Genomic DNA, 25,970 nt, shown 5'->3' with positions numbered 1-25,970 from the left:
GTTGCAGATGCAGTTGCAGTGCGTTCTGTGCAGTGGTGGAAAAAGTACCCAATAGTCACATTTGAGTGAAAGTAAAGATACTTTAATAGAAAGTGACTCAAGTAAAAGTCACCCAGTAAAATACTACTTGAGTCAGTCTCAAAGTATTTGGATTTAAATATACTTTATTAAAAGTACATGTAATTGCTAAAATATACTTAAGTATCAAATATACTTAAGTATCAAAAGTAAAAGTATAAATCATTTCAAATTCCTTATATTAAGCAAACCAGATGGCACAATTTTCTATTTATTTTATTTACAGATAGCTAGAGGCACACTCCAACACTCAGACATCATTTACAAATGAAGCATTTGTGTTTAGTGAGTCTGCCAGATCAGAGGCAGTAGGAATGACCAGGGTTTTTCTCTTGATAAGTGTGTGAATTTGATTATTTTCCTCTCCTGCTAAGCAATCAAAATGTAATGAGTACTTTTGGGTGTCAGGGAAAATGTATGGTGTAAAATGTACATACTTTTCTTTAGGAATGTAGTGAAGTAAAAGTTGTCAAAAATATAAATAGTGTAGTACAGATGAACCCTAAATGTCTTTAATACTTTAAAGTATTTTTACTAAGTACTTTACACCACTGGTTCTGTGTGGTGCATACATTGGATTTTTTTAAAGTATGCATCAAAATCTATGCGTAGATGGCTTGACAGAAATGGTAGCAGAAAAGCTGAATTTTTAACTTTTGTTGCACACATCCAGATGATGCTGCATACCATTTTGTGCAATGACACTATAGGTGTGTTTGAGGCATTAGTATGGGAAACTACTGCTTGCACCGCAAGATTTTCTCAACGGTCCCACCATTTGCAAGCCAAATTATGATTGGTTCATTCCACTGTCACTCCAAAATTCTGCTCTGATACAGTTGAATGGTAGAGGCCTTATGTACAGCTTTTTAAGACTTAGCCAATGGCTGGCTGAGCTAGCTAGATTTTTCTACCCAGAGACCACCAAAGAAAATCCTGATTGGATATTTCTTTCTCTTCACCGTTAACACTTCTCTTTCCAACACAAACTGAAGAGATGAAATCAGAAGATCATTACATTTATTGTAAAGATTAAATAGAAATAAAAAATATATATTTCAAAGAATATATATATTTTTTATAAATCCTTAGGCCTTCCCTGAAGGCCCTCATGGTTCACCACTGTTCAAAATACAGAGCAATCCTTTGCAGAAGTCGGGGAACTTAGGTCAGAAATGGTGCATTTGTTTTCAGCCATTGGTACATGGGTTCACTGCTCCCCCTGCTGTTGGATTTGTAGCTTTAGAATCCCTGTGTTTTTTACAGTATTGATAGCCATATAAAGGTAGATTACATTTACATTTAGTTTTTCAGGTAGATAACTTAAAAGCGTTTGCATTACTTTAGAATTATAGAATAGTTTTAATGTATTAGTGTGACACATTATACCTGATGGCCTGTGTTTGGCGTGTGTCCTCCGGCAGGAATCGACAAGGAGAATGTGGAACTCTCTCCAACCACGGGTCACTGCAACAGCGGACGCACGCGCCACGGCTCTGCCAGCCAGGTGCAGAAGCAGCGCAGTGCAGGCAGCTTCAAACGGCCCAGCATCAAGAAGATCGTATGAGAGAGGCCCACCACTAGGACCACTTACTGGGGTCGCCCACGCCAGTCATCATGCTGCACTTTTACTCCAACTCTCCTCTTCTCTTTTTATCTATCTATCTCAGCCTTGATTCTCCTCAGTTTCCGTTGTTTTTTTTGTTTTTTTACCCTAAACTGTCCAGTCAGCCATATTTGCTTGACGATCAAGAACTTTGAATATGATGCAGTTTTGTTTATGAAACAGTCAGTGTATGAGATGTCATTGAGAAAGAGTCTGGCGGTTTTTATGTTTTGTGTATTTTTGTGTCACATACTGAACCACATCGGAATCTTTTTTTTAAAACAGCATAAATTGAAAGAAAGCATTGACATTGACAACACAGCAGTAAAAGTAGGGAACATAGTGTCTGAAGCCATTTTGTTGTCTTGCTTCTTTCTGGTTTTAATTTTGTTTCATAATGACAAAGTATTACGAGAAGACCATTTCTGTGATTTGCACAATTTTCTGTAATTCAACATGCTTGTACGTTTGTTTTGGTTTTGTTGCCTTTTCTAAGTGGTGTTAGTAGGAAATTTTTCTTCAAGCTGAGAGAGCTTTGCCAATGGGGCTGAACTAGATCAAAGGACAAGCTGCAGATGCATCTCATTGGGACACATAGCCATGAAGAGGCATTGTGCCTTGGGACCCAGCGTTGAGGAAAGGGATCCCTCTCACCCACCAGAGAGACGCTACAGAGGGAGAGCAGTACCCTGACACACACACACCATTGTGGAGGAAATCGCTGAATGCCCTAAACCCTCCTGTAGTAGCAACATCTGTGAAAAGCATGACCAACAATAGACATTAGTGGTTTACTGTGCTATTGAGGGCTGGACTATCAATTGGCCCTGTTTTGAGCTGTGTCAGGGACAATCTAATGATGGCCAAGCCATGTGTCTATTGATTAGTGATTGTCAAAGCTGTGGGGATTTCTGTTAGGCAGTATTTTTATTCCCACATGAGTCAGAGAGGGCCAACTAGGCGGCAGGTTGATGTTTATTGTCATAAGCCTTGTCCTGGAGGCAGAACTGAGCGATTTCCCCTTAGATAGCCCAGCTGTAAAGTCAAAATTGGCTATATTGTAAAAATTCATGAAAACAAAAATGTGCTTTTTGGTCTTAATTTAAGATTAGGGTTAGCAGTGTGTTTAAGGTTAGTGCTAGATTTTATGATTTTGTGGCTGTGCCAGCTAGTGACCACTGTGGGGCTGCCTCTAGAACAAGATTTGTGATGTAAAAAACGCTAACCTGCCAGGTGGGCCACTGGTGTTGGAGAACAGCAGCCCTGCAGGTTTCAGAGCGTTCGCTTTTAATCAGCACCCTATTCACGTTTTATAACACTATGTCAAGGAAAGTAAAGGAGGAAAATCTGGAAAACAGGAATAGATATTGTCCAATGTTGGACATTTGGATTGGACATTTGAAATTGTCCTTAGCTTTGAGATTTGAAATATATCTATAGTGGGAGTCTTTCTCAGTAATAATTGTTTCATTCTTGCCCCAATTTACTGTAAACACACATACAAACCATACACTTGGGAGGTTGTTTTGTTCATTGTGTGCCTTTTCTAGGGTTTTCAGATGTTTATAATGAAATGAGAAATGAAAAAATTGCTTCATACAGCATTAAAGGTATTGTAGATGGTTACTCTGAATAAATGTATATTTATATATACAGTTAAAAGTATTGTAAACAATACCTTATGAATGACAAGCATACAGGCATTATTAATCTGCTGCCTGATAATTGCCTTGTATGGTTAAATATTTATGTAAAACATTAACATTCGGTACCTCTTGTCAAAACAAGTATTCACACACAAATTCCATGACACTAGGGACCAGATTTGCTGAGTAAGTGCATGTGCAAATGTTGCACCTGTTTTTTCAAGAGTGAATGAAATGTTGAAGTCAGAACAGTGATGGCTTTTATGTTTGTTTTTATCTTTGTTTTAGGAAAATTGGTGTCAATTATGTTCTGGTTCAAAAGCTTTAGTAAATCTGTCCCTGTTCATGATGTAAATAGTACAATAAGGTATTTGTTATATAGTAATGACATAGTTGTGATTTGTTTTAGTGAGCTTTGAATTTTATCATTGCAAAAAGTCTGATTTAATTTGAAAGATTTGAAATATGGATTAATTAAAGAAACTATGGTTGTAATTAATCACCTCAAGACACACACCTGCTGAATAGTGTTCTCCATGTTTAAAATCAGCATAAGGAAATGATGCCAAAAAATAACTTTGTGCGGGATTGAGACTATGGTTAGGCTGTCTGTTCGCAGATAGAACTGTGTGTATTGGGAGTACAGCTGTACAGGGTGTTATTGGCTCTTTTGCCATTGTCTTCCCCTCATTAGTCTGTAGTGTGGCATGTGTAAAGGTCTAGGCAGGCATAGGGGTCAGTTCCATGATGCAGTGCGGCAGGCCCTGGGATGTTGCACCAAAGACTAGCAAATCTGTTCGGTAGTTTTATCATTGTTGACTTTCTCTCAGCCTTTGCAGTTGGTCCAGTAGGCCTTGCACAGATAGATGTGTGGCAAACAGAGACGTTCCTTTCTCTAACAACATGGTGCAGTTTGTTAGGCAGCAGAGGAGTTCTCTGGTCACCCCATTCCATTTCCTCGTGGAGCCTGGTTCCTAGTTTCTGCTGTTTGAGGTTGTGTACCAAGAAACCAACCAGTGCCATACACAGAGTCTCTCTGAAGTCATGGTTGTTTTGGAAGCTTGTGCCAACTCCTTCAGAATGTTTTTGTAAGTGTGCTTGTTAACATTGATGTTAATCCTGGGGTCAAACACAATTCCATTCGCAAAAGCAAGTCAAAAATATCTAAGGCCAGCATGTGCATTAAGTGAATTATGTAAATTGAGTAGGAGTCAGTGTATAGAGATGGGGGAAGGGAGGATATGAGGATATGAAGACTGACAGTTTTAGTTTTTCACCTACATCCAGACATTTTAACAATTAACAACCATGCTTAAACTTACATTTGTTTTCTTATTCTATTAATCTGGTTTAGATTGGACATGATGACCACAAGAAAATGAACAATGTGCGCACTTAGTTTTTTCCAAAATCAAAGTGTGTTGGTGCTGTTGAGAGGTAATGAACCTTGTGTAATGAAGTTGATTCCAATGCCTAGATTTTGTTTACAAACGTTAATATACTTGAATCAGGAGGCTATATGTCTAGAAGAAGCACTTCCTCATCATGGAAAGGGAAAAAATTACATTTTTAGAAGTCAAATGGAACAAGTTTACCAAACACAACATTTTAAAAGATGAAAGGAAACCAAAGTTTAGGAACTGCAATATAGTACACACAAACTCGGAAACTACTGTGTTTGATAAACAGTCCTCTGAGAGAAGTCTAATGTACTAATCCACAACTTAGTTTGCTTTCATATGGGGGTGAGAGATGATTCAAGTAGTGAAAGAGATGGACCAAGCTATGAATCAATGCAAACCACAATGTTTTCTTTTTGTATGTGCTTTTTGTACAGTTAATGATAATTATAACCACAGCATTCTTCATAATGTGCTATGATGTGTGTATTGTAAAATTATTAATTATTTAGTTCTGGCCTCATCAGACTTTAGGAACTACAGATCTCTGTTTCTAGCTCATGCTTTGAAGGGTAAACCCAACCAACTGTTTTTATTTGTATTTATTTTAGTGTATACCAGACAGAGCACACTTTGTATATTCAATGGATCCCTTTTTCTCAGTGTCTCTTCATAAAGGGTAGTAGGCCAGAGGGAATGTGTTTGCCTTGCTTTTACTTCATGGAAATGTGCCACTTTAAAGAACTGAAAAGAATTGTCCTAATTTGAGTGAATTGAACATTTTTCTGTTCATGTGAAATTGAAAATGGTCACTTAAAGGCCCTAAAATGTACTAGCAGTAGCTCAGGAGAGACAGTATTATAGATATCAGTTAACCACTTTGTTCAATGCAAGGATAAAACAATGTCAAAATAGCTTTTCTTCTCAAACATTGCTTTAATATACAGTAATGGCCAATCGGTCTTCCTTTTAAGATGATAAAGCATAGAAATGAAAGCTGAAAAGTTCTGGATGCAGAGCACCCTACCACCTGTTATCACACCATTAACAGACAAAAGTATTGGGAGCAGAAACGGTCTCTGAAAGGTAGACTGAGCTCTCTGTAAATGTATTGTAGGTTTTCATCATTCTCAACTGAAGTCAATTGTGTCTTGCGCTGGTGTGATATCTCCTAATTTGGCACATCTCAAGGTTATGCAAAATATGTTTAACCATTGGCCACTGTTTTACTGTTTCTTTCCCTCATTTTTTATGCAGTAAGCTCCATCTCTGTAAATAATTTTGTGTAAAAATTGATAAAGGTATATTTACTACACTGTAAATACATGTGATGATATATTGTATTATTTAGCTTTTTGTAAAGCAGTTAGTTGCTGTACATGTAAAACATACAAATTGAATGATTCTAGTGTTAGTAATGATAACCTCTGTCCATCATGTCACTGCACTGTGTCATTAAATATATTGAGGAAAATAAAGGTTTAAATCGAGGATATAGATGACTGTGTACTCTAAAACCTCCACTGTATGATCGGTTGCTGTCCTCATCTGACATTTACAGATGTTGCCCTAATAAAGAATTTCTGTCCAAACTTTGGCTGCTGGTGTCATACTTGTAGATCATAGCATTTGTGTGCGTTTGATGGTTGTTTAATTCATTATTTAAAAAATTACTAACCTCTACCTCTGCACCTCATTGTCATTAATAGTAAAATAAAAGGTGTAGACTACCTGCCACTCCACCATTATGCTCATCTGCATGAGCATGAAACCGGTCGTCACTAGTTACCACAGCCACAAAGTCAGAATTATGACTAAACCCAAACCCCCCTATTTCTACAAATTATATTCTTAAACTGTGATTTTAAACCTATCCTTAACCACACTGCTAATCTTATGCCTAACCCTTACCTTAAATTCATGATGTTTTTTTCCCCATACATTTTTACGGTAGGTTTTACCCAATTTTGACTGGTTGTGGAAGTGACAACCTATGAAACCATGCAGTCTCCCTCCCTGGGCAATACTATCGCGAGGGTTGATTGGCTGCTGTATTTGGAGCAAAGCTGCTGGACTTCTAAGAGTGACTGTGTGCTGAAAGAAACAGGTGGACATATCCAAGAGGTAGCTAGAGCAATTTACTGGTGTGTTGTTATATAGCTAAGCGGGATATTAAAAACGTGGTGAGTAGATATCTAGCTACCTTAACATGTTTGTTTGGCTAACTATCAACCTGATCTTGCACCATTTTCAAATGCATTGTATGTCAATGGGGAGAAACCAGAGGAAACGTTCGATTGTTGCAAGCAAAGATGATCGCAAACATCTCTGCTCTGGTAACTGGCTAACTTATCTGTATTTACCTAGCTAGTTACTTCTAACTGCGGTAATTAAAGTGGGAGCTAGCTAAGGTTAGCGCTGTATTAATTAGTAACAATCTAGCTAACTAACTAGCGAGTGGTCCAACGCACCTGATTCCCATGTAACACATTAGCCGGTCAGAATGACAACTGCGGAGGCTAACATTTGGTGATAGTTATATTTCGGCCGTGCAAACGAAGGATGAAATGTCAGTGTCGTTTTGGGGGGAAAAAGTGATGCTGATAGTTGGATAGCTGTTAGTGGAATATGGATGCGTTTACCACAGGCAGCCCAATTATGATATTCTTCAAAAAATATATTTGAATCGGGCTGCCTGTGTACACCAATTTGAGTGCCAATCAGTCATGTTTAGTTTTTATCAGCCTCATCATAAACTCGGACCACAGGTTCTCTTGGCTTTTAAAACATTGGCTAGTCAGACCATTTGGGGCGGCAGGTAGCCTTGTGGTTAGGTTAGAGCGTTGGACTTGTAACCGAAAGGTTGCACGATCGAATCCCTGAGCTGACAAGGTAAAAATGTCGTAATGCCCCTGAACAAGGCAGTTAACCCACTGTTCCTAGGCCGTCATTGACAATAACAATTTGTTCTTAACTGACTTGCCTTGTTAAATAAAGGTCAAATTTAAAAAAGTTATACTGTTCCAGCTGGCTAATAGCAGCTGATATCTGTTAGCGCCTTTAGGAACAGTTGGGCTGTGGTAAATGGCAACTGAATTGCGAGAAAATTCGCCTTCCTGCGGTCCTGGTTGTCAGCTCAGCTTGAATGTTGTCATTAAAACATTGATTGGTTGACAAGATGAACTCTGCTCATTGGTCAACCATGCGCTATGGGGGGTGATATGTGCCAGAATTAAGCCTCATAAAGCTACTGATACTTCTCACGAAGTCACTGGAGGAGCACCACGAACCGTGCTGCTTGCGAAACTGCGGCCGTCTAACTGCCCTTAGGTAGTGTAAAGCATAGCACAGTTAATTTTCGACCAGCCTTTACTTGGCGATACTTCCTCAATTCCGGACTTGGAAGACAACGCATGTCTTCTAAACTTCCATGGCTAGTTGCAGATGGTTTGTCTCATTGATTGAGACAGGTGGATGTCCACACCAAAGTGCTGTATGTCATGAGCGCTATCTAGAAATCAAGCGTTGCGTTTAACAACACTAGCCTGTCTTGACAAATGAGAAGATTTGAAGTAGACAAGATGGCGACGTACACATTGTTTGCTTACTTCATGGAACAAAACAATTATTTTATTTAATGACCACCTGACCCAACTATGTTGTTTTCCAAGTCGGGAAATGAGGAAGTATAGCCGGAAATTCTGTGCTATGCTTTACTCTGCCTACGGCTATCAGCCATCAGTAGTAATGGTCTGACTAGCCAATGTTTTTAAAGCTAGTTATTTCAGTGGGTCCATGCTTGCTGACTTGACTTTTTGACCTAATGCAAATAGCTAGAGGTCCCTCAATCCTGTTAGGGTAATTAGCTAGGCATTAAATACAAACTGTTTCGATGTGTACCATTGCTATTTTCCTATGCCATGTACTGTCTCGTCTTTTCTGACACCACCTTCAGTTTAATGTTACATTCATTATCAAAATTGAACAGCAACATAACTTCTAGGAGCATGTTAATAATTTACTATTCCTTACAAGGATTCAACCAATGTTATCGATTCATAAGTTTAGCCTAGAATTCAATATAAACAAACATACTTTAGTCAAAGACCACAGTCGGATTACTATTGACTGTGTTGTGGTCATGCTGTGCAGCAGAGGGGAAATTATGCACTTAGGACTAAGGTTCTATCTGTATTCTATCTGTATTTTTTAGTTACTTTTTGTTATTGACATAGCTTTGTTCTGTTCAATATTCTCTACCTGACATAGTACTTTAAATACCCTGATTCATGTTCAGAAGAATACAAGATGAAAGATTGCTGACACATTAAACCAATGAGGGTTCTGAACTTTAAAGGGATACTTTTTTGGCAATGAGGCCCTTTATCTACTTTCCCATAGTCCGATGAACTTGTGGATACCATTTTTATGTCTGTATCCAGTATGATGGAAGTTAGCATTGACTCGCGAAACTACCTCTAACTAACTAGCGTTACCCAATGACTTCCAGTCAGTGCGCTATCTGCTAGCATGCTAACTGGGGAAGTAAAGGGCATCATTGCTAAAATCCTGAAGTATGCCTTTAAAACCAATTATCTCCATATTTTTGCAGATAGAACCTTTTATAATCCCTAGCTCTCAATGTCTGCACTGAGGGCTAGTTGTTGAGGGTAGATATTGCTGAGCATGGGACGTTAGGCCTATCACTCCCCTTTCCTGTTGGTTGTGGAGAGGATGCCCTGCAAATGGAAATGGATATTGAGCATAGCTTTGGAAATCCTCTGAGGAATACTAAGACAGGACTGTCACATGAACCTGCTTGTTTGTCAAACATTTAGGCTACTCCTCTTCTCCAGTCTCTAAGATCACGTTCATAAATGAACTGCTATAGCCTATAGGCATTAGTTTTCAGAACCATACATTTGCGTGGCTCAGATGTTTGATGCTATTAATGGTTATTATTCCGTTGTTCAGTGGAACTTGAAACGAACTCTAGGAAATAAGAGCTTTCCTCCTTGAAGATGAGTACTAGAGTATTTGCCACAACACACCCTGCCTGGCACTTCTTCCATGAGGGTCAAAGTCAAGTCACACAACGGCCCTCTGAGACTTTGCATATGTCACGGTAGGGCTGGCATGCCTGGCGAGAGGCGTAGCCAACTTGTCCGTATGCCAAAACCTGAAGGTCACAGGCTTAAGTGGAACTGCAATGTAGCCCATTGCATTGTTTCATTGGACTGACCGGATCTGTGAAGGAATGGCATGCCTTTCATGCTCACCTCTTTTTATAATTCTCTACCAAAAGGTTTTGGGTCAACCTGCATGTAGGACAGCCGGTCAGGGACTGGCCAAACTGCAAACAATACTTCTAGCTTGCTACACTGTATAATCTTCTGTTCTGTGGCAAAAAACTATTGGGCAACATAATTACTGATATTTAGCCTATTGTTTAAACACAGATAATGAGGGATAGTTGATTCTCCCTCCACAGTAGGTAATAATGAGTGAGTTTCTATTGGTAATGCACCACTCTGGACAGTGGTGCATTACCATTGTCCTATCAGGGCCCGGCCCCTTAGCCCCAGACCAAGCTTCCCAGAGTGAACTTCTGCAGAAGGTAACGTGACACGTGTGCTTTGTTCGCTGCAATTAGATGCTGTCACTATGGCCTGGCTGGTAATGGGATTGCTGCTCAGAGGGGTGGTGTGGTGGAGACAGAGGGTTTTTTTCTCTCGCTAAACTAGAATAGTGTGGCCATGCCCCCTTAGCCGTCCCCTCAATGGAGTTGTATCATCAGTGCTTCACACCTTTCTAGCCCAGCTAGAAGTAAAGAGACGGTGCGTGTTGTGTTTAGTTTCTATGTTGTTAACTTGTGTATGTCTTCTCAGGTGTTGCTGTTTTATCAGCAGGAGATTAGGTGATGGTGCTGAGGCTTCAATCCGTTCTGGTCCTCTCCCTGTCGGGAGTGTTGGCTTTCCTAGGCCTGTGGTGGTACACCTCTCGGAAGAGAGAACAACCCACTGACAAGGATAAGACGACCACAGACCAGGCGCACCTGTCCTCCTCTACCAGAGACAGAGGTATCGGTGTTGTGGAGAACGGACACTCCACTGGGACAGATCGGGACAGGTACGCAGTGAGGAAGAGGTTGTTAGTGGAACAGGAGCTTGTTGATTGTACAAACACACAAGCGGCAGCAAAGCTGGGTAACGTCCCACTCTGCCAATCACAACCGGAGGAAAGGGTTGTGGCTGCAGAGTGTCTGAGTAGAGGCCTCGATACTGCTACTGTGAAACCCGTTACGGAGAGAACTGAGTCTTCAGCTCAAGTAATCCCAGAGACTGCACCTAAGAGCCAAGCCCAGGAGGGACCTGAGAAGGCTTTAGCATTACAAAGGAAACACCAGCCATCCTCTGATGAGGAACAAGTTTCCTCTATCTTTGACCTAGGCTCTAATCCTAACCCTGGTGAGAGTGCAGGCCTAAAGCCACACGCACTGCCACTCTCTGAGACGCTGGAGGACACTACAAACAGAATTTTCAACAAAGAGGCTGCAGAGGAGGTTCGACTAGACCCAGGGGAGGTTAGACTGGACCCAGAGGGAGAGGTTGGAGAAGACAAGATTACATTTTGTTTTGCAGAGATGAAGCCTCAAACCAATCTGGCTGAGAACTGCCTCCTCTCCAAAGACAACCTATCTATCCTGGCTGCTGTGGAAGAACCAACCAGTGAGTTAAGTCTACAGGATGACTCCTGTCTGGCTTCCCCCATCAACCTCCTTACCAGTCAGGTGTCCCCAAGGCAGCCATTGGGCATTCTGAGGTCACCTCAGAAGAAAGACCAGTCTGAGGAGTGTGAACTTAGCAGGAGTAACACAGCGGAAATTAACCAGCTGGCGTCAAGTCTGATTACTGACGTGGTCTCAGTAGCAGTGAGTCAAGTCCTGAAGGAAAAGACCCTGCTAGAACATAATGTTGGGCCTCTCCGTAACAGGGACCCCTTCACATCCCCAGATATCATCTCAATGGGTAACAGTGAGACTGGGAGAGAGATGCCTGGTCTATTGCAGGAAGATCAGTGTTCAACAACTGGCAGGGAGAACATATGTTCATCTCCTGTAGTCTATGAGGATGTGAAACATGACTGCAGCAGTAGAGCTGAGACTGAGCAGGCAGAGCTAGCAGAAGAAGATTCTGCAGTAAGTGATTCTGGCTCCAGCTCAGGTCATTCTGAGGAGAGCTCCAGTGGCGAGGACTCGAGCCCAAGTGTGAGCCCGCAACCACCCAGGGGACCCGCTGAAGGACTGTGGGCCACCAGCATGGCCCTCCCTAACGGTCACATGACAGAGGAGGTGGCTGTTCCAGGTGAGTCGCCTCATAGCAGATTTTCAATTTCTCACTATGTCAGTATCTTTCTGTCCAAGCTGACCTGTCCCTTTTATTTCTTAGTGTTGCTGTGTAGCTGTCACACACCAGTGATTGGTGTCCTGTTTTAGCTGTGCCTTATGAGTTCAGGATGGATTTTACTGCAGTGAAGACATATCTTTATTTTGCATACTCTAGCCTGCAGCTGCTAGAGTTCCCATACAGAATGTGAACCTGGTTTAGTCCCAGTACTAGCTAGACACCATACCGTAGACCGTTTTTACAGCTGCTGAGGGAACATTCCCCTGCATGCTAATTTAACTTTTTCTATTGCCTTCTTGGTGCAGTATTTTCAGGTAAGAGAACTCTCGCCATGCCAGAATGTTTTCTCTTTCTTCCCTGTTACTGCTGTATGTGGGTGTTTTGTGTGCTGCTGTGTTTGCGAGGTTACATTGTGTACACAACACAAGTGACTGTTTTTAGTGACTGATCCGTACTGCCCCAGGCTCTGGTGTGAACAGCATGGACTCTGTAGACCGTTACGTTGAACACGAAGCCAGGGACAACCAGCATATCAACAGTCCAAGTCCGCTAAGTCAACTGCTGAACACCGATCAGCAAATTGAAAAATACGTCCAGAGTTACAGCAGCCAGCCACCGACTGTTTGGGACATAGAGGTGCCAAAGGTGAGTCTACCTCCCCTGTCTAACCCTCTCATCACCTCACCACATTATTGATAATATATTTTCTCTGGCTACTGATTGCCATGTTAGGTTCTCTAATGTAGGTATTTCTTGGGCTTGTAGTAGGGACTTCAAATGTTGGACGCTATAGTCTTGAGCACCTAGTTAAATTGTGCTTAGGAACATTTTTTTAAATCTCTACATAGTTGAACTAGTGAGAAATATACACTATATATACAAAAGCATGTGGACACCCTTTCAAGTTTGTGGATTCGGCTATTTTAGCCACACTCGTTGCTGACAGGTGTATAAAATTGGGCACACAGCCATGCAATCTCCATAGACAAACATTGGCAGTAGAATGGCCTTACCGAAGAGCTCAGTGACTTTCAACATGGCACTGTCATAGGATGCCACCTTTCCAACAAGTCAGTTTGTAAAAGATCTGCCCTGCTAGAGCTACACTGGTCAATTTTAACTGTTGTTATTGTGAAGTAGAAATGCGGCAGGCTACACAAGCTCACAGAACGGGACCGCCGAGTGCTGAAGCGTGTAGCGTGTAAAATAAATAATCTGTCCCTACAGAGTTCCAAACTGCCTATGGAAGCAACGTCAGCACAATAACTGTTCGTCGGGAGCTTCATGAAATGGGTTTCCATTGCCGAGCATCCGCACACAAGCCTAAGATCACCATGCGCAATGCCAAGAGTCGTCTGGAGTGGTGTAAAGCTCGCTCCCATTGGACTCTGGAGCAGTGGAAACATGTTCTCTGTAGTGATGAATCACTCTTCACTGTCTGGCAGTCCGACGGTTCGGGTTAGGCAACTTATTTCCAGTGAAGGGAAATCTTCTTGCTACAACATATGACATTCTAGACGATTCTTTGTTTCCAACTTTGTGGCAACAGTTTGGGGAAGGACATTTCGTGTTTCAGCAGCACAGTGCCCCCATGTACAAAGCAAGGTCCATACAGAAATGGTTTGTTGATCAGTGTGGAAGAACTTGACTGGCCTGCACAGAGCCCTGACCTCAACTCCATCGAAGACAATTCATCCCAAAGGTGTAATCGCCCAACATCAGTGCCCGACCTCACTAATGATCGTGGCTGACTGGAAGCAAGTCCCCGACGCAATGTTCCATCATCTAGTGGAAAGCATTCCCAGAAAAGTGGAAGCTGTGATAGAAGCAAAGGGGGGACCAGCTCCATATTAATGCTTATGATTTTGGAACGATATGTTCGACGAGCAGGCGTCCACATACTTTTGGTCATGTAAAAGTGTGTTTATTAAAAACACATACTACAAAAATCTTACTAAACCTAAGATATTTTATTTTTCTATATCTAATACATTTTTATTATGCTACATTCCATGATGTGGACAGTATGTGATACTACATTACACAAGCTGCTGTTTTTGACCACATCAAATTGGGGGGAAATACACCCTTTTTACCTCCAATTGGGGATGTTGGTATAAAAGTTTATAGTCAACATGATCACACGATCAATTGCTTAAAACAGATCAATATTATTATTATACCTCCCTGACCAAGGCCCTTCTTCCCTGATTGATTTGGCCGGGCGGCCAGCTCTAGGAAGAGTCTTGGTGGTTCCAAACTTCTTCCAGTTAAGAATGCTGAGGCCACTGTGTTCTTGGGAACCTTCAATGCTGCAGAAATGTTTTGGTACCCTTCCCCAGACCTGTGCCTCGACAATCCTGTCTCGAAGCTCTACGGAGTGTTCCTACGACCTCATGGCTTGGTTTTTGCTCTGACATGTACTGTCAACTGTGGGACCTTTTTATATAGACGAGTGTGTGTCTTTCCAAATCATGTCCAATCAATTGAATTTACCACAGGTGGATTCCAATCAAGTTGTAGAAACATCTAGAAAATGAACAATGGAAACAGGATGCACATGAACTCAATTTTGGTTCTTATAGCAAAGGGTCTGAATACTGAATACTGCTTATTTTAAATTTGCAAACATTTCTTAATTTGTTTTTGCTTTGTCATTATGTGGTATTGTGTGTAGATGTAGGAATTATTAATATTTAATCATTTTTAGAAAAAGGCTGTAACAAAATGTGGAACATGTCAAGGGGTCTGAATACTTTCCGAATGCACTGTATAGGTTATTCCAAGTTTCCCAGTGGCTTTTGTATAATGTATGTTTAAACAGAACTTTTTGGTTAAATGTGTTGCCCCTGTTCTATTGTTTTCAACGTGTAATGATATGAGTGATTTAACAAAAGTTTTACCAGGTATTGTTCAGAACAGGTTTTTTACATGGACGATACATTTGAGGTAATGTACGACAACTAATAGAACAACACGAAACATCTAAGAAGCCAGACCTGGTATTCATAGCAGATTTTGAAAAGGCCTTTATATATAAAATCCAGCCTTAGTATATTAAATGCCTGGATTTTTTTCAATTTCGGGGAGTCTCTTATTCAATGGGTAGAAGTAATGTATAGCAACCCCAGCTGTAAAATAGTAAATGTAAATGGAGGCTATTTCTCAGAGTTTAACTGTCGGAGTTAAACAAGGGTGTCCGCTGTCACCATATCTATTCATTATAGCGATCGAAATGCTAGCTATTAAAATCAGATCAAATAACAACAAAGGATTAGAAATCCATGGCTTAAAAACAAGGTGTCCATGTATGCCAATGACTCAAGTGCTATATTAAGTCTGGATGCTAGATCCCTGCAATATCTCATTGAAGATCTAAACTTTTTTGGCCTCTGGACTAAATTAATTATGATAAGTGTACCAACTTTTGCATTTACCCTGCACTTTACCTATACAATGGGCTGATGGTGAAGGAGACATACTTGGTATTCATATCCCAAAATATATAAATGAGCTCTCCAATGAATTTGAATAGAAAACTAGTAAAATAAACAAGATCCTGCCATGGAGAGGTAAATACCTGTCTAACTCCTTAGTCATATCGCCGTTTACTCACTTACGTATGGTGCTACCTACTCCTGATTTTTTTTTTTGTTTTTCAAATCATGTGAGTAAAAAGTATTTTGCCCATCTATATAATGAATATGAACTGGGTGGGTTGAAATTTATAAAAGCACTAAACCTCTCTCTAAAAGCTTCACAAAAGTTTTACTTGAACCCAAAATGTGACTCACCACCTAAATTTGATCTTATGTAGCAACATTTGAATGTCTTTTTTTAATTATTTTTTTACATTGGATAAAAGTAGAGACTCTGAGCTAGAAAATGGTATATCATACACTGCATTTGTGGAAACAATGGGAAAGTAATTCTGCTTTGAAAGTTGAACAAATTTTAAACTCACTTTTGCGAACTGTCTTTCAATGTTTTGGTACAACTTTTGGAGAGTCCTTCTGTGTTTACACCCATTCAGTATTTTTCACACCCTCTTAAGCCTTAGTCCCACCCATCTCTTTAAGGGTTGATCCAACCATCCTGTACCATCTTGCCAGCTACTTCCAGACATCAGAGAGCGAACAGCTCATTGAACATTACTCTCCCTATTGCTCTCTGTGGTTTTGCGCTCAGAGCACACGCTGAATCCTCTGGCCAATAAGTACAGTTGTCCGGAAAGCTCTGACATCACAACTACAGTCAAGCATTGGCTAGCTACTTCCAGACACATAATAAGAGAACACCCCACTCTGACCATTTTACTCGCCCTAGCAGAGCTAGTTAGGCTTTTTTCATGTTATCTAGAGCGTTGGTGACGAACTGTGCTGCAGGCAACAATTGAATTACGCTTTGTTGCCGACGTTTACTGACACCGGACATATTCAACGGGTGTTGAGCATTCAAAAATGCATCAGTTATTCTGCGCTCTTGCACGCAAAGACGAATCTTTTGTTAAGAAATGTAGCTAGCTAGGTAAACGATGAATCCCAACGCATGACGTAACTTTAGTTTAGTTAGCTAACAGTACACTTTAACTTGACATAAATGCTTTGTCAAATTTAGTGGAGTCTTTTGTTAAGACATGTTGCTAGCTAGCTAAATAATGGACCATAATCACAACTCATGACGTTACTACCCTGCATGAATCAGCAGGTAGCTAACCAACCAGGTTATATGGCTATAGCTAGTGTCTGAGAAACGAAGAATAAGATCATATACATAACATTAACTAGAGAACCAGCCAGCTAACGTTAGCCAGCTAACAGTACACTTGAAATGAAACCACTGTGTGTCAAAATTAGAAACGTGTAATATCTGAATCTTACCAGTATACATCATGGTTTGACGCATCTCCGGTCTGATACCATGCATCGTTGCCTTAGTTTGACCATGTAATCCAGACTGGTGTTTTCTCCTTAGCTATCATACTCGAATTCCACTTTTTCTTTGGCTAAACAAACTAAGCTTGTAATTGAACAATTTTATTCGTATTTACAGATGGCATACAAGTTTGATATTAAGGCACATCAAAGTTGTTCGAGAGTGCATTTCTGCCAAAAGAAACGCATTTTGATAAAACATTGTTTACGTTCAAACAGCTCTCCTGTGACTTGCGACATACGCCTAGTTTCTTGAATCGTGTCACAAATGGCTCTCAAGTAGATTACTAAGAAAAGCTCATCCATGGTTTAAAAATCATTTTCGATTTAATTAAATTAAATATTTTTCAAAGTATCTTTCTTTTTCAAACAAGTACTGCAGAGCTGCTTTCAATTTCATCCCCCAGAAACGATAGAACAAATTATGGTTGAACTCAAATGTACTTGTTGGTAAAAGACCTGTATCTATGGGAAATGTTTGTTTTTAAATTGGAATGGTAGTTGTCTTTTTCATGGAGTTATCGTAAGGTCTGCTCAATCCAATATATTACAACTAATTGATTACAGCATTACCCCAAAATGGAGGAGGCAGGTGGCAGCGAGAGGAGGTAGGGAACTGGGCCCAGATTCACAAAACCTTAAATGTCTTAACAAAAAAATGGCAGTTAACTGTAGCCTTAAGAAGAAAGTTAGGCAAAGTTGCTATTTCTTAGGTTTCTCCTTAAACAAGAATTTAAGAAGAAATGATATTCTTGGAAATAAAGTTATTAGAAATGTTGTTAATTCCAAGATGACTAAACCCTTGTCTTAAACTCAGGGCAGTGAGAGAATAAGCTCATGAAAGCAATTGAACATGTTTAATTCACTCAAACTTTATCTGAAAGTTTCAGTACTGGTTCTTTTAAACCCAAGCCCAGTATTCTCAGTACAAAATATGCTAACATGATTGCTTAGATGGCCAGCTAAATTGGGTGCCTAGCAACAAACATCTTAAGCAAATTCGTAAGAAAATATTAAGATATTGTTGAGGAATTGCACTTACAAACTACCTTATGAACCAATTTATTAAATTTTTTCTTAAGCTTATTAGGTTTTTGAGTAAAGTGTTTTGTGAATCTGGATCCTGGTGTGTGTGGATCAAAACTGCATTCAAACGCACACATGTGCGTACATGCACTCAAATGTATACAGTTGGCTTTTTTTGTTAGCTTTTTGTTTTTGCATTTTTTTTATTTCTCTCTTTTGTAAATTGTTGGTTTGTGCATGGGGGGGGGGGGAGCTTGGGCCGGTGGCTGGTAGGTCGCTGGTTTGGGTCGCCCTTTTTGACTTGGTGGGAGATCTGTCGACATGCCCTTGGGTGGGACACTTGACCCTGGTAGCTCCTGTGGGTCACTTTGGATGGGAGTTAGTTAGATCACGTAATGTAAATGTTGTGGCTTCACTGCAGGTAGATTGTATGCTGGCGACCCACTTCAGAGGTTGAAAGACTGGGGCCCTAGTCAGACTGCGTCTTTCATACCATCCACTGCTTCCGAGTATATTACTGGCTAAAGTTTATTCCCTGGACAATAAAGTAGATGAGCTCAGGGTCTCCTTCCAGAGAGACATCAAGCACTATAACATACTGTTTTATGGAATCATGGCACTCTCCGGATATATTGCCCCGTCCATTCAGCCAGCAGAGTTATCCGTCCATCACATGGACAGAAAGGACTCTGGGCAGAATAAGAGAGGCGGAGGAGTTTGTTTCATTACTAACATTCATGGTGTGATTGTGATAACGTACAGGAACTCAAGTCCTTTTGTTCTCCCAATCTGGAATGCCTCACCATCAAATGCCGACAGCATTGCCTCCCGAGATGATCATTTTCTTTGGTCATATTCCCCGCCCACCCCACCCCAAGTCGACACGACTGCTCTAAAGGAACTGCACTGCACTGTGCCAACTGGAATCTGCATATCCCGAGGCCACATTTATTGTAGCTGGGGACTTTATTAAAGGAAGTCTGAGGAAAACACTACTGAAATTCTGTCAGCACTTCTCCTGTGCAACACGGACCCTGGCTCATTGCTACTTTCCCTTCCTGGACAGAAACAAGGCCCTCCCTTCGGCAAATCACGCCTCCATTCTGCTCCTCCCCATCTATAGGCAGAAAGTTAAACAGGAAGCTCCCGTGGTAAGGACTGTTCAACATTGGCCTGACCAATCAATCTGTGATTTTTTTTTTAGATAAAATGTTTAAAAAAGGTATACTCTTTGTAAATTATATCATAAATAGGACTGGTGGAGTTACAGTCACACATGCAGCTAACACAGACATATGGACAGAAATGTCCATATGTCTGTGTTAGCTGCATGTGTGACATACTGTAACTCCACCAGTCCTATTTATGATATAATTTACAAAGAGTATACCTTTTTTAAACATTTTATCTAAAAAAAAAATCACAGATTGATTGGTCAGGCCAATGTTGAACAGTCCTTACCCAAAATTACAACTAATTGCAGCATTACTACAAAAATGGAAGAGGCAAGTGAAGGGCGAAAAAGTAAAGAACTTGTCTGTATATTTGAGTTTAAACCACAATATTTCTTGTATTATTTGTTTTGTCTTTTTAGGTGGATTAAACTGAAATTGCAACCAACTTTCTATGGCTTGTTTTAAAAAAAAAAGAAAAAAAATATTTTGGAGATTCATCTGCATTAAAGACCAAAAATGGTTGAAGAGAATTGCGATAAATACAAATATACTAGTTTCATTTAAGGACCCAAAAAATTGACAGCTGTGCCATTGAAATGGCAAAATAGTTGGGAAGAGATTTTCTATGTACCGATTCCATGGCACATGGTTTATGAATTGACACGCAAAATGACGCCAGATTCAAAACTTAGAATTTTCCCATTTTTAAATGTATTATACTAAATTCTTGCAACCAAAAGAATGTTATATGGGGGATACAATCTTCCCAGCTCTGCAGATTTTGCTGTGAGGAGGCAGATCATTTTGGTACAGTCCATATGTACTGTAGCTCGTTTTTGGTCACCGGTCCAGGAATGGATGAAGAATTACAACATTTACCTAGAACTAACTTTGCAGATACTGGGTGATTTTGAAAAGTCCTAGTCAATCGATCAACAACATTATTTTAGAAAAAAAAAATATTTTAATTTACAATCTGTAGAAACTATGAGAATATAAAGGTTCAGTACTTTTGTGAAGCATCACAGCAGAGTTGGCAAATAGAAATCCAAAATGGATGGATGTCAGAAATGGGACTAAAAACAAAATATAACTATTGTAAAATAGGCTTCTACTTTCAGTTTATACATAATCTAAGTGTTATTAGTTTACTCCAATTGAGGGAGGGGTGGTAGGGTTTGCGGGGAATAATAAAGGTATATTTTTAAAAAATAAAGTTTTTTTTACCCAACAAATATATGGGGGATTGGAAATGATGCAGACAATTACATTGATGGAAGCAATAATCTATCCACAATATTAAAGCTGATACACCCCCTAAACAAAAATCAAATGTATTTATATAGCCCTTCTTACATCAGCTGATATATCAAAGTGCTGTACAGAAACACAGCCTAAAACCCCCAAACAGCAAGCAATGCAGGTGTAGAAGCACGGTGGCTAGGAAAAACTCCCTAGAAAGGCCAAAACCTAGAGGAACCAGGCTATGAGGGGTGGCCAGTCCTCTTCTGGCTGTGCCGGGTGGAGATTATAACAGAACATGGCCTAGATGTTCATAAATGACCAGCATGGTCAAATAATAGTAATCACAGTGAACAGGTCAGGGTTCCATAGCCGCAGGCAGAACAGTTGAAACTGGAGCAGCAGCACTGCCAGGTGGACTGGGGACAACAAGGAGTCATCATGCCAGATAGTCCTGAGGCATGGTCCTAGGGCTCAGGTCCTCCGAGAGAGAGAAAGAGAATTAGAGAGAGCATACTTAAATTCACACAGGACACCGGATAAGACAGGAGAAATACTACAGATATAACAGACTGACTGAAAAACATGAAAAAGATAAAAAATTATATTGCATCAGGGGTGTGGATACTTATGTAAATTAGGTATTTTTGTATTTAATTTTCCATAAATTAGCAAACATGTTTTCACTTTGATATTATGGGGTATTGTGTAGATGGGTGAGAATCTTATTGGTTTGGGCTGTAACACAACAAAATGTGGAATAAGTCAAGGGGTATGAATACTTTCTGAAGGCACTGTACATAGTCATTGAATATTGGTCACTTTAATAATGTGTACGTCCTTTTTTTTTTTTTTTTTACCCACTTTATACCGTATTCTAGTTAAGGCTTATCCTATATAATGACTGCTGTACACCGTTTCTATTCATATACTGTTTTACACCATTATAATATATTTATGACATTGCTTGTTCTGATATTTTTTTATTTTAGAATTTTTCTGTATTGTGAGTATTTATTTAGCTAGGTATTACTGCACTGTTGAAGCTAAAAACACAAGCATTTCGCTGCACCTACAATAACATCTGCAAACCTGTGTACACGACCAATACACTTTGATTTGATCAAAATGCAACACTTCCAAATGTAGCTGGCTGTCTTCTAAAAGTTGTCCTTTACCAGTGATATATAAATTATTCCCAGATTCCGTGTTTTTTTATTTATTATTATTATTATTTTTTATAAACAGGATGTGCAACCTGTATCTTTTTAAAATATTTGTGTCACTCTATTGATTTCAATGTGATATCGATAGAAGTCATTTACAAAAGTGTTGCGTTTCTGTTTTGGTGACCCCCGTATCACAATCCAACATTCTGGATTTTGATCATTGTCATCTAACCAGTGAGGTAAAAGATTTCTCCCGTTTCCATGTTTTTTTGTTGTTGTTGTGGGGGTGTACAACCAGATTTTCACCCGCTAATCAATCTGAATGACTTATTGACATTTGTCAAAACAAGTGGTTGGTGCTTGTGCTTTAAAAAAGAAATAAGACTGAAATACTATTGATGCATGTGTAGATGTTACATTTTAGGTTTTCAATATCACAAACTGTTTCTGCATATTGGTTATTGATTTGGACACCTTTTAAAGCTGTGCTTTGACATGGGTTATTTATCTAAATGTGTGGTCCACAGGAAGTTTTAGGAATAAACTATGTAAATGTAACTTTCAATATTCATTTCCAATGGTATTGTACTTAATCAAAAACTGCTGAATAATTCAAGTGCTGCAATATTTATTTATTTTGATATACCAGAAGTCACCGACTCAGCTGAACTGGGTACAGCTCTCTGATTCGTAGTGCTATGGGAAACGGTGGTTGGGGCTGTGGTCTGGTAGTGTGTAATGGGAATCCTGCTGCAAGCCTGCTGATGCCATACTGTCCTCATGTTCTCACTCAAGGACATGCTGCCTGACTCTGATCTGTGACACACACACACACACACACAGACCTCTCCTTCCAATTACTCTGAGAGGTGCTTGGTGGAATTGGTTACATCTGAGCAAGCTGAGCACATGTTATCAGAGCAAGCCATGCAAAGGGTGACATGGACAGACTATATGCCACTCAGAGAAAAACACACACACACACACACCTAGTATGGTATAGGAATTTATGCATGATTATCTCTCTTTGAATTCTGTTTCACTGTCCGACAGCATCTTGTTGGGAGATTGATTGGGAAGCAGGGGCGATATGTGAGCTACCTGAAGGAGACATCTGGAGCAAACATCTTCATCGCCACCCTGCCTTACACCCAGGAGTTCCAGATCTGCCATATAGAGGGTGAGTGCATGAGACGCTGGCTCTCCACAACAGGACATCACTTGTAGTCAGGCACCTAGGCTTTGGTAGCTGCATTGCCCTTGTGGCTTGCTCATTTTGTCCCTCTGTTTCCTTCAGGGTCAAAGGAGCAGGTGGATTGTGCTCTGGATCTGATCAGGAAGAAGTTCAAAGATCTGGATGTGACCAGCTGTTATGTCCATCCTCCAGTGGCCAGCCTGCCCTCTCTCCCCATCACATCCTGGGTAAGTAGTATCTTCTGGTTTGCTGAAGTAGTGTGGAACTGTGGGTAGTGCTTTGACTAAAAGCCTCTCTCTCTCAGCTGCTGCTTCCCCATAGGGTGACAGTTGAGGTAACCGTGATCCAAGTAGCCTCTGGGAACTATGTGTTCCTCCAGCAGCACACACACCCCACCTTCCATGCTCTCCGCAGCCTGGACCAACAGATGAGCTTGTGTTACTCTCACCCAGGGTGCCCTTCCTTGCCGGCCCCAGTGGAAGGTAGGCATGCACAGCCAGGGCATTGGGACTCCTTACCCTCCGATGATAAAGTCTCTTTCTGTAGTGTCATTTCCTTTCTCAAATGTTTTCCTCTCTCACACACACACACACACACACACACACACACACACACACACACACACAGTGGGAGTGATCTGTGCTGCCCAGATGCCTGAGGGAGCCTGGTGGAGAGCGCAGGTGATGGGTTACTATGAAGAAACAAAGGAGGTGGAGCTCTGCTATGTGGACTATGGAGGCTATGTCATGGTGAAGATCGACACCCTCCGCCAGATCAGGTGACACACTCACTGTGGGGAGTCTAAATATAACTGGAATAGAAGTTGATGTTGGAATTTACCAGTGTTTCCATTACCTGGTAAAACCGTCTTTTGGATGATTTTATTTATTTTTATGCATACAATCCGACCAAATAAAAACATGTCCAGCAGAAAATATTCTATTGAATAATCAACATTCTCTATAAATTACATTGGTTATTCATGGAGGTTGGTTCAGGTTCTTTCAATAGAATCATCTCTCTACTCTGCCGGTCGGTTTTGAGAGCACACTCTCGCAAACACACTTTCAATGTATCAACTGGTGCTGGCCAGCAAAGTTTCCCTCGCCTGTAAGTCTGTGACTGACACAGAATTGTCCACCAAAGAGGAGTATTTAGATCAGCATTTCCCAACTCCAGTCCTCCAGTACCCCCAACAGTGCACACAGCCCTGGACAAGTGCACTCAACTTGTCAACTAATCATCCTGCCCTCAATTAGTTGAATCAGGCGAGTTTGTCTGGTGCTACAAAATACAATTGTGCTGTTGGGGGTACTGGAGGACTAGGGTTGGAAAATGCTGATTTAGAGGAAGTAAAATTACTTCCAATGCCTCATCGTGTAGTTTGCTTAAATTATTTGCAGTTTAAGCAATCTAGCTAACTAGCTACTGTACCAAGGATGGAAGCACAGATAAGTGGGTAAATAGATTGACACTGAAACAGAATATTTACAAGCCAGCTGGACAAAGACATGCATTTTGCAAGGAGCCAACGTTCACTTGGTAGGCTCATTCCTCCTTGCATAATTATTGTAGTCATTTCCATATGGTGTCAATGAATCGGCAGTGGGTAGTCCTAAAGAAAGCATTACCTTACACGTCAACTAGGCAAGTCCGTTAAGAACAAATTCTTATTTACAATGATGGCCTACACCGGCCAAACCCGGACGACACTGGGTCAATTGTGCGCTGCCCTATGGAACTCCCAATCACGACCGGTTGTGATAGCCTGGATTCGAACCAGGGTGTCTGTAGGGACGCCTCTGGCATTGAGATGCAGTGCCTTAGACCGCTGCACCACTTGGGAGCCCCAAGATTTTGAATATGATATTTGTTATGGCCAGTAAAGCTCAATTTTGATCTGCACATTTTTTTCCTATGGAAACGTGGGATTGACTTTGCTGTTGGTCTTCCCACAGATCAGACTTTGTTGCCTTGCCTTTCCAAGGATCTGAGGCGATCCTGGAACATATTGCACCCCTTCCAGGTATGTTTCAGCTGTATTTAAACATCAATTAAAGTTCATGCTCTCATATCACTGACATCTCTTCCCTATCTACTAGGAGAAGAAGGGTTCTCCGCTGCAGCCAAATCTGCACTGGAGGAAATGACACAAGGATTGCCACTACTTGCACAGGTAGAGAAAAGAGAAGTGCATGGATATGTCTCCTTCTGCTGGTGTACAGTCAGCACAATGACAATAAGGAAAGGTAGTCTCTGTTCTTACCCTGCATCTGCACACTCCCCAGGTCACAAACTGTCACACCAGTGGCATTCCCTTGGTACAGATATGGAGAACTGAAGGAGAAGAGGTATGCAATACTTTTTATTTTTTAAAGCATCCACTGTTTGTAACTATGTGTATGTTAAACCTCTTAATTTATAAAAGTATTCTAATGGGTTCATGTTGCTAATGTTTCTCTTGGTCTTCCAGTTGGTGTCTGTGAACCGTGCTCTGGTGGATAACGGACTGTGTAGCTGGGTAGACTGCCTCTGACTGTGAAGACCAATCCTGGCCCTGTTTGGATAGTTTTCAAATGTATCCTCTCTCCCTTTTAAGCACAGATCTCTAAGGGATTGGACATGTGTGAGTAAGGTTACCAGCCCTATTACCCTCACCAATCTACCAATTTAGATCTGTGATTACTTCTAGGAAGGAACATTGGATATCTGAAGTATTCAAACATGGCCCCTGTCTTGCAGTCTTTCACCGTTCTACCCCCTCAGTACCATCCTCTGGACTGCTGCCCTGTTGGGGCACAACAATGTCTTCCTTCTCAACTCGACTGTTCATGCTTGTTTCTTTATCATCATGTACACTTTCTGATGTATTTATTTGTGAAGTTTTATTTACACCCCCCCCCCCCCCCCCCCCCCTCCCCCCACCCTTATATAAATGTTTGTTAATTATGCTTACATGATTTTTGACCAATATTATTAATGATTAATCAAATTACTGTTTTGTTTTCAATGGATCCAATCCTATTAAGAAACTAAATAAAGATGAACTGTCCTTTCTGAGGTCTCCACTTTGACCATAGCCACAGACTGTTA

The 25,970-nt window shown here is 40.6% G+C and overlaps 2 protein-coding genes across 2 annotated transcripts in view; both read left to right on the top strand.

The window, feature by feature from the left end:
• LOC120057192 (neurofibromin) overlaps positions 1-6,327 on the top strand; it is an 83,766-nt gene extending 77,439 nt beyond the window's left edge. Inside the window, exon 57 of the mRNA XM_039005675.1 lies at positions 1,503-6,327. Within this exon, the coding sequence (XP_038861603.1) occupies positions 1,503-1,645 (143 nt within the window). The 3' untranslated portion in view covers positions 1,646-6,327. The remainder of the gene's footprint in view (positions 1-1,502) is intronic.
• Positions 6,328-6,834: 507 nt separating this feature from the next.
• LOC120056575 (A-kinase anchor protein 1, mitochondrial-like) lies at positions 6,835-25,771 on the top strand. Its single transcript, XM_039004763.1, has 11 exons — positions 6,835-6,913; positions 10,619-12,094; positions 12,600-12,781; positions 22,736-22,862; positions 22,980-23,104; positions 23,182-23,359; positions 23,505-23,655; positions 24,836-24,903; positions 24,980-25,053; positions 25,166-25,228; positions 25,351-25,771. Exons 2-11 carry the CDS (start codon positions 10,651-10,653, stop codon positions 25,411-25,413), a joined length of 2,475 nt encoding a protein of 824 aa, XP_038860691.1. The 5' UTR covers positions 6,835-6,913; positions 10,619-10,650; the 3' UTR covers positions 25,414-25,771.
• The last annotated feature ends 199 nt before the right edge of the window (positions 25,772-25,970 follow it).

This window comes from Salvelinus namaycush, chromosome 12 (assembly GCF_016432855.1).
Source record: "Salvelinus namaycush isolate Seneca chromosome 12, SaNama_1.0, whole genome shotgun sequence".
Taxonomy (NCBI): Eukaryota; Metazoa; Chordata; class Actinopteri; order Salmoniformes; family Salmonidae; genus Salvelinus; species Salvelinus namaycush.
Note: the sequence above shows the minus strand (reverse complement) of the source record. Positions and strands in the feature narration are given on the sequence as shown.